We start from the raw sequence: 8,902 nt of genomic DNA, 5'->3' as shown, positions 1-8,902 counted from the left end.
CCTTGGCAGGAAGACCAAGATTTGTCAATAAAATGCTCCAGTGCATCAGAAGGCACAACGTGGAAGAAAGTAAAGACGCCAACAAAAATCTCCTGCAACGATCTCAGAATTGGTAATTCATAGAGATACTTGTAAATGGAACTTCAAGCATTGAGATTCTCAAATGACTTCTTGGTAGGTACAGCAAAGAGAAGCCAAGTCCTGGGTCTGATTTCCATAAAGCAGAATATCTGGACACTCTGAATTAAGTGTTACAAATTAATTATTGTGGAATCCCTTGGTCAGCATTTTATCGACAGTGAAGTCTTGCTGCTGAGAGACTGAAATCTGGATTTATCCATTTATCAGTGATAATGTTTTCCCTTTTTTCCAGCCTGGATTCCATCTTAAGGACATTTGTTTTAATAGTAAAAAGAATATTAGAGTCATAAATGTGAGTGCTGTGGTGCAGCGGGTGACTCTTCAAGATTTATCAAAGCAGGGTAATTAAGGTGAACAATAAGACTGAGTACCTTAGTAATAACTTTTGTCACAGAACAACTCTGTTTTATGCAATAGTAATCCACCTTGAAGTATAGGCTAGGAAACGCGGTAAGAGGATTCCCTTGGCCTCCTGGTCTGTGAGTCTCTGTGCTACAGATTTTGTTGAGGGCAATACCAGTAAAACTGTGACAGTAGCTGATGACTGTGTTAACACCATTACTTAACTCTAAAAGCAAGCAGTCAAAAAGTGTCAGTTGGGGTGTGTGAGAGAGGTCTGGCTTGTTTTTTAAACAAGCTGTAGCTGCTGAAATATTTGGCTGTTAGACACCAGGTTTTTCAGTGAAGAACTGTAGTGGAAAAGAGAAATGGTCACATTCAGCTTTTGAAAAGCTGGTGTCTGCTGCTTTACTATGTGGGGCTTGTGCTTTCAGAGATGAGACTGGGCCAAAATTTGTCAAACTGTGCTGACCACACTTAGGATTAACATTATTTTACTTGCAACCCAAGAACTACCCTAGAAACTTACCCTTTATTCTTTCATCTACTTCCAGCATTTAGATGCCACTCAGCCTGTCACAGATGTTGCCTTTTTCCACCGGTCAGTTCCTCTGTGCATTATTACCTGTTCACTGCCAGTTTCTGGGTAAGTTACAGGCACTGCCTGGTGCACATTGTTTCAACATGCTCAGTACCGATACCTGAAGTCACCCCAGGTTTACAAGTACTGTGTTGTGGTCAGGATTCTGTGCTGTGTCTGTTACCAGTCTCTGCAATTACTTTTTCTGTGCTTTTGGTCTAAGTTTCTCTTCTTTTTGATTTTCCTACTACGAGCAAGAACCTCCTCAGCTATACTAGAAATGCTGTTTATTTGTTTATTCCATCATATATGTATTATATATAAATTCAATTATTTATGTATTTATTCCATCACAGAAATACTATTTATGATTTTTCAAAGATGGCCAAGAAAAGGTTTTGGTTTCATAGCAGCTCTGCTGTTTTGGAGAGCCTCAGTATGCTTCTGTCTATCGTATACTTTTCCTGCTACAACAAATCTGTGTTCTGTTTGACAAAATACAGCCATGTGGTTAAGAGTTATTAAAAGCATTAAAGCATTAACCTCTTGTAACCTCATTTTTCACTTTGTACACATACATAAGTGTTTAATTGAATTGAAGTTAAACACTAAAAAGTTTGAGAGGCCGAATTTATACATTCTCTTTAGTTTATACAGAATTGATGTGATAAGCCAAAGGAATTATAAGACACCACTACTCAGAAAATGCTCATCCGTTGATTTGTTTAAGCTCTCTTGCTACACACTAGAAGTTTTGGTGACAAGCATTCCCGGCATTTAAATGGAGGAGCTTTGTCCTACTGAGATCCAATCTGTGTTCTGGTGCCACACTAGCTTATTCTACTGTTCTTTGGAAGCTGAACAAATGATTCTGTGTCAAAAGATCTGCTGGAGAGGGGGTCCCACATCCTTGAGTGAGCACACAAGGCTGAGCGCAGTGTGGTGGTGGTATCATAGACTCCCGTCATCTTCTCATTCTGCAATTTTATTTCAAGCAGCCAGCATCCCACAGAGGGACTGCACCGATCCTGAAAGTCTGATAGAGCAGTGTTGGCCCTCATCTCTCTTGCTGGTCTGTACTTGGCATGAAAGGCCAGCGTGTCACCTCTGAAGCCAGGGAAAAGTGAATATAAATGCACGGAACAGAACAGGCCAGAGGTTCAGACAACAATCCAGGTGCAGCTTCTGATGAAGTGTAGTGGTCCTTCACACCGCACAGACGGGTTGCTCCTTCAGCCAGCTTCCTGGTAGAGGTGAACTGGGAGCTTCCAGCGCTTCGTTTCTACATGGCTCATCGAGTGCCTCCCCGCTGTAAAGCTGAATCGAGTGGAGCCTCAGAGATTGCATGTTGCATCTCACAGAACTTGCTTATGTTGAATAAGGTGAAAAAGGGGAAGACACCTGTATCATTCTCTGTAGCTACAGCAGGCCTGCTCCTGCGGGGCTGCTCAAAGGCTCTGTGGGAAGGTGCTGGCAGAGGCGTTAAGGGCAGCTATGGAATTGGGAGCATGAGCAGAGAGAGGCGACAGTGGGTGCAGAATGCCACAGGTGGGGTCATTTGAGGATATAATAGTGGGGACAGAGTGTGACAGGGGAAACAAGCACAGGCTGCCACTTCAGGATGGCATGTCTATCTTATTAAGTTGGCAACCTTTTGCCAACTGGTTCCATAACCAGAATAGTAAACTTTGTCAGTTTTCCAGATGTTCATTTGGACATCATTCACCCGTTATAAAAAAGGAATTCTCATAACGAGTTGTCTTAACTTTTTGGTGTGCTCTAATAAGAAAAACAAGGAAGGACCGGAAGGTAAAATGTGCTATAGAGCATGAGCTAGATGTTTAGTGCCACACAAGTTACTATAAACCAGCATTACATTTCCCAAATGTGCAAAATGTATCTTACTCTACTAATAGATGTGATTCTGATTAAATAGTCTAGATGCAGCTGCTTACCCTATTCTCTTCTGGATCGTTTGAATGTTTTGAAATTGTTGCTTGTATAAAATCATCATATCGGCACTTCTGCACTGTGCTTGATTATCTTGATTATCTCTAAATATAAGATCGTAAACTTTATCTGATAAAGCATCCTCGGGTTTTCCTATGTGTCCTGTCTGAACAGGGAGTTAAACTGGAAAGATGAGTTAAGTCAAAGGGAGTCCTGTTAAAACATTATTGTTGGTAGTATGAACTGAGGAAGCTCCGGGGCACAATGTTAAGCAAAGCATCAAGGACGTGACAGAACACTGACAGTAGTTTCAGCGAGCAGATAAGTTTCAAGGCAGCGAGTGCGCGCTGCGGAGCGCCAGCAGGGGATGTTTGCTGCCCAGGGGCCACGCGGGAGCACCAGATAAGGCGGCGGCTCCACGGGTCGCAGCCCCGCGTTATCGCACACCGTGTGAGGGAGGGTCTGAAACGATAACCGGCCCCCGGGTCAGGGACGCGCCCGCCGCACACAGCCGCGCCGGGCCGGGCGCCCCCGGGCACTGCGGGCGGGAGCGCGGGCCCGCGGCTGGGGGCGGCGGGGGCCGGGGGCGGGGGCGCTCCCGCGCCGCCAGGGGGGCCCAGCCCAGGACGCGGCGCTTGAGCCGCGGACCGCGCCTGCGCGGCCGGAAGCGGCGGGGGCGCGCGGGGGGGGGGGGGACGGCGAGCATGGCGCCGCTGCGGGGGTGAGGCGGTGCGCGGTCCGGCTCGGCGCCCGCCATGAGCTGCACCATCGAGAAGATCCTGACGGACGCGAAGACGCTGCTGGAGCGGCTGAAGGAGCACGACACCGCGGCCGACTCGCTCATCGACCAGTCCGCCGTGCTGCACCAGCGTGTGGCCGCCATGAGGGAGGCGGGCGCGGCGTGGGCCGAGAAGGTGGGAGCGGGCGGGGGGCAGCGGGACCCACAGCCGTGTCTCGGTAGGGCGCGGGCGGGGGCGGCGCGGCGGGACCCACAGCCGTGTCTCGGCAGGTCCCCGGCGGCGCGGCGGAGCGGCCCGACCCGGCCCGGCTGCGGCCTCACGTGCTGCTGTCCCAGGAGAACACGCAGATCCGCGACCTGCAGCAGGAGAACCGGGGTGAGCCGCCGCCCGGGGCTGCTGTGGGCAGCCGGGGGGGGCGCGGGGCCGTGCGGGGGACGCCGCCGGGAGGGGCCCAGGCGGGCGGGGGGCGCGCCCGCCCGGCCTCTGGCAGGGCCGCTGTGGAAGTGGCAGTCGGCGCCCGGACGGCGGCCCGGGCCAGGGGAGGGGACCTTCGCCACCCCGCCCCCTGCCGGCCCCAGGCTGAGCTGCCCCGGTGCGAAGCGGGGCAGCCGCTGCGGACCGGAGGTTGTGGCAATGCCGCGCCGTGTCTTGCAGAGCTGTGGGTCTCGCTGGAGGAGCATCAGGATGCGTTAGAGCTTATCATGAGCAAATACAGAAAACAGATGTTGCAGCTTTTGCAAGGGAGAAAGGGCGAAGGTGCAGAACCAGTCTTGAAAGTTCATCGGTCAAATTCTCTGGTAAGGCGGGATGGGGATGCAGGAGGGCTCGAAACCGTTGTTCCCTGTCTTTTGCTTGCTTTCGTACAGCCTTTGTTTCCATTCATGGAATGTCTCTGCTTCAAAATGGATTTCCTGAAACCCTTGTCTCCCTTTGCTGGTGTTTTTCTCTCTATTCCTTTCACAGCACACAGGTTGTAATAGCTATCGCTGAGGACGCTGCAAAGCATAGCCCTTTGGTGGCCCAGGTGAAGGCTTGCTCTTTATGCACTAGGTGGTGAATTCCCTGGGTTAAGCTTAATGTGCATGATTCTCTGCAGTAAAATCAAAGGCATCACGGTTGTTGTTGCTCCTGTGTGGTAATTGTAAGAAAGGGAGAAGAACCTCCTAAATCTGTGTGCTGCAGTATTGTCTAATCCTTAAGAGATCATCACTCCCAGAGGTTTTTAAATTTGGATACTCTGTGCAGTGGCCGAAGTGTGTCCCTTTATCCATGTTGCGCGCAGTGACTTCAGAACACTTAAGTTATGGCTACTGATGATAATACAATAACATTAAATCTCTATTTAAGGCTTGTGAATTAAGTTATGCATTTGTTAAAACGCGTTTTTATGGGATTGGAGCCAGCCTAGCTCTTTGCATATATATCTTTGCACTGTTATGTGGCAACTCGTTTGTTTTGGGTTGCTTAGGTCCTCTGAAGTTAAGTAGTGTAGCAATGTCTTGCTTCCAGTGCTTGCTTAAGTGCATTAATTGCTCTGTTTATCAAGACTTAATAATATTCTCTGGCAGTGCTTTTGCTCTGCTTTGATGGCATGGAAACACAAAGCTGAAAAGGCTCTGGGGGAACCTTTGGTGGAATGTAACCAGCCTATCTCAGTATCTAGGCAAAATCTTCTGTACTCCAGATTAAGTCTATGAGTTTTTTCCTACCCACTACCTGGAGAGTAGTAACAACCTGATAATATCTTTTAAAAAGCTATATTCTTACTATAAGTATCTTTCTGTTTAGAAAAAAAATATATTTATTTCCAGTTGAAGTTATCTAAGTCTTACATGGTCTAGCTCTCTTCTAGATGCTCTGATTTTTGCCCATATTTTCTGAATAATGGAATTCAAATCTGAATTCCCTGCTCAGGTGACACATTTATCTTCCAGAGGCAGTGAAATAACTAGTGATACTTAAGAGAAAAGAAACTTCACCCTATAATGTTATCTGATATTCCTCAAAGTGCTTTGTGATAACCTTGTGGGTTTATGTTATGTTAAAAGACTTCAAAAGCTTCCAAATTCTTATCTTTCCACTACTTGCCAGTTAGTGACATTTCTGTGTTTGCACGTTTGAGTTCCTCTCCAAATACTGTATCTTGAAACGGAATGCTCTTCAAACAGGAAGTGTTGCTACATTACATGTTGGAATTTTTCAGCATTGATTATATGTGCATTTGTGAGCTTCAGCAAAATGCATCTTCCAAAGGATTAGAGCGGTATCCAGACAGACTGTAATAACTGCTTCACAGGGTTCTGGTTTTACTTATTTTAGTTTTCTTGCTTGGCGTCCTTCTGAGGTGAGGCTGTTCACTTTGCACTGTTACTTACTCTTGAAATCTCATTTGCTTTTATGTTTGTCATTCTTAGAAATTGTCAGGCCTTTCTAATAAAGCAATATAAAATTTGCTGCACACTAATCATACTCACATGAACTCTGTTGTCTCAGTCCTCATCACGCTGGAAATTACTTCTGTCTTGGTAAGTAAGGGTGCCTTATCTTGATGATCGATGTAATTCTACACACTGTTTTATTTGATGACTCATGATAATGGACAGTAAGGCACGTGTTTTCATCTTTACATATACAAGGTAGAAAGGATTGCAAGTGCTTGGGAGAAAAGGATTAAAATTCAAAACAGGAAAATAATCTGAAATCAAGAAAATTAAAGCAATTTATTTAGAAGGGATAAATTACTACTGCTTTTGCCTGAATGTATTGAATATATTGCTTTTATATCTTTCAGGAAATTGAAAGCCAAATAGACAGAATACGTGAGATGGGGGAGGTGATGAGAAAAGCTATTCAAGTCGATGATGATCAGTTCTTTAAAGTTCAGGAGAAACTAGCTCAGTTGGAGGTAAGAACAGATAAAATTGCTGAGGATAGAGCAAGCTTTGGGAGTCTCGAGACTGGACTTTCTCTGTTTGTATATGTCAACGATTTATAATGATCAAAAGTTTGAAGGGGGCCAGGAAATGAAGAACATGATCTGTTATTTTCAAGTTCTTAATGTTTGTATTTTATGTATTTTTATAGATATATATGTATACACGAAGCCAGAAGCAAAAGATAAGCTTTAAAGGATGTGGTTCCCCTCTTGCTAGCACTGTATTAATGCTTATGTTACAAAATCAGTGTTTTATTTAGCTGTGAAGGAGTGGGGCTAAAGATTATTGTCCTTTAATTGTGAATTAGCTCATTTCTATTTCAGCAAAAATATTGATTTTGCAGCTTGAAAACAAAGAGCTGCGTGAACTATTGTCAATCAGCAAAGAATCTTTTGAGGTGGGGAGAGAAGATCTGCCTGACTGTGAAGCTTAGGTCACAAAATAACCTTATCTCCAAATCTTGACTTCAGAGACTATTATGAAACTACCCTACAGGGATGCGTTTTGATTTGTTCTTTCAGGTGTTTCCTTGTATGTTTGTTTTATCTTTCAAAATGTGAGCTGTTACCACTGCATTTTTCTGAAATTGCTTGTTGTTGATGGTAAAGGCTTGTGTTGCTGCGCTGTCTCAGTAATTGCAGCATAGAAATGCTTAACAATGAAGTATGTTTGATGTGTACTCCCTTGTGATAGCTTATTTCCTCTCTTGTGGGTTATTTTTTATGAGCTTTAGTTAATAATTCCAACTGTGCAGATGGCATTTAAATCCACCTTGTCAGTAGCTAGAGAAGATAATACAGGTTGGGATTATTTTATTTGAAAGAAGGAATAGGAGATTATTCCAAAACTACACTGTAAATGGCAGGTAACCATTGCGCTCTGCCTGCACAAAGCAGGCACTGCAGACCTTTTGTTTTGCTTTGAGGAGCTAACACTGGGCACTTGGCTGGGTTACCTTTGTTACAGGGACAGCTGCTTAGAAGCAGGTCAAGAGAACAGCAGATAGCCAGTAGAGCACTTAAAAGTAGTAACTCCTATAAGGAGCACAGTTTACCTTGTTTTAGGGGTGAAAATCAGAGCAGGTGACCCTTTCTGACACCTATGTGTTTTTGAAGGACATTGAGGGTTTTTTTACAGGTAGACCTGTTCAGGATTTATCAGTGCTCCAAGGTATGTGGATGCTGGCTAGCTCTGGTCTGAAGGCGGTGCACTCAAACCCTGCCTGGAACGCAGCGCTTTCAGATCAAAGCTCTTTGGCCTCCCAGCACTATGGACTTCAGGAAGAGTGAGTGGAGGTCTGCCTCAAATCTAAACCAAAAGCAACCATGTAGACAGGTTTTTAATGTTGCATCAGAGGTAAGTCTGGTGACAGATGTTACGTAGTTACAGCAGAGTCCTCTATTAAGTGAAATTAAGAGTTGCAGTGTAGAGGAATTTATCAATATTGGGATATTTTTAATGACAGTTTTATATAAAAGATTTCTGTTTTACCTGTGATCAAAGAATAATCCTCAGAGAACAGTAAACATCTCACTTGCAATGTTATTTTGAATTTTTATGCTACTGTTTCCCCAAGTGAAAATTTTCATAGATTTAAAAGGTGATTTATGTTCCTGTGCTTATTAAGAGACATCTTCTTGCAGCCATTTGGAATATCCAGCAAGATTGTTCGGTAGATATAAGTGATTTCTTTACAGGAGTATTCTTGTATGCAATCCTTTTCTATTAGAAATTGTTGGAGAGAATAAAAACACCCAATGAACAGTTACTTTCTCAAGTGTGTTCTGTTTTGTGCATCCTGGGGGTAATTCCATTGGTTCTACATGTACCCGAGCCTTTTGCACCCCATTTAGTTTTTACCCTACCTGAATGAAACAATACAATGACCATAAATCTTGCATTTTATCTCTTTTAACATCATCTGAAAGGCCTGTGATGATGCATTTTTTTCATCGTTATTGTAGTGAGGGTTAACGTCCCCTAATTGGCTCATTGCTGTGCAGCCTGGAAAAAATGGGAAACCAAATAGCTGTTGCTTTGACTGAGTTCATTATCAATTAGTGGTGGGCCCTAATTAGCAGGGGAAGTTTAAATATGTGCTATTTGCTGCTGTCCTATTCTGGATCTGTAAGTATGGAATCTGTGACTAAACGTATGATTGTATCCGATCCGGGGCATTCGCAGAACTTGGTCTGCTCACGCTGAAAAATCGATTC

At 44.6% G+C, this 8,902-nt stretch overlaps 1 protein-coding gene across 3 annotated transcripts; it reads left to right on the top strand.

Moving 5' to 3' along the window:
• The first annotated feature begins 3,673 nt into the window (after positions 1-3,673).
• On the top strand, positions 3,674-8,447 carry SIKE1 (suppressor of IKBKE 1). 3 transcript variants are annotated; one of them, XM_080367876.1, is made up of 5 exons: positions 3,674-3,924; positions 4,020-4,125; positions 4,405-4,547; positions 6,542-6,655; positions 6,835-8,447. In XM_080367876.1, exons 1-5 carry the CDS (start codon positions 3,766-3,768, stop codon positions 6,943-6,945), a joined length of 633 nt encoding a protein of 210 aa, XP_080224002.1. In that variant the 5' UTR covers positions 3,674-3,765; the 3' UTR covers positions 6,946-8,447. The 3 variants fall into 3 exon arrangements, with proteins under 3 accessions (XP_080224002.1, XP_080224004.1, XP_080224003.1); XM_080367878.1 differs by having other exon boundaries at positions 3,675-3,924; positions 7,010-8,447; XM_080367877.1 differs by having other exon boundaries at positions 3,676-3,924; positions 7,030-8,447.
• Positions 8,448-8,902: the final 455 nt, after the last annotated feature.

This window comes from Falco punctatus (genome assembly GCF_963210335.1).
Source record: "Falco punctatus genome assembly, chromosome: 17".
NCBI classification, from domain to species: domain Eukaryota; kingdom Metazoa; phylum Chordata; class Aves; order Falconiformes; family Falconidae; genus Falco; species Falco punctatus.
Note: the sequence above shows the minus strand (reverse complement) of the source record. Positions and strands in the feature narration are given on the sequence as shown.

Excerpts from the sequence above, each read along its gene's own strand:
- SIKE1 (XM_080367876.1), top strand. The coding sequence starts at position 3,766 with ATGAGCTGCACCATCGAGAAGATCCTGACGGACGCGAAGACGCTGCTG. Across the intron at positions 4,548-6,541 it reads TTCATCGGTCAAATTCTCTG|GAAATTGAAAGCCAAATAGA; the intron begins GTAAGGCGGGAT and ends TATATCTTTCAG. Across the intron at positions 6,656-6,834 it reads AGAAACTAGCTCAGTTGGAG|ATATATATGTATACACGAAG; the intron begins GTAAGAACAGAT and ends GTATTTTTATAG.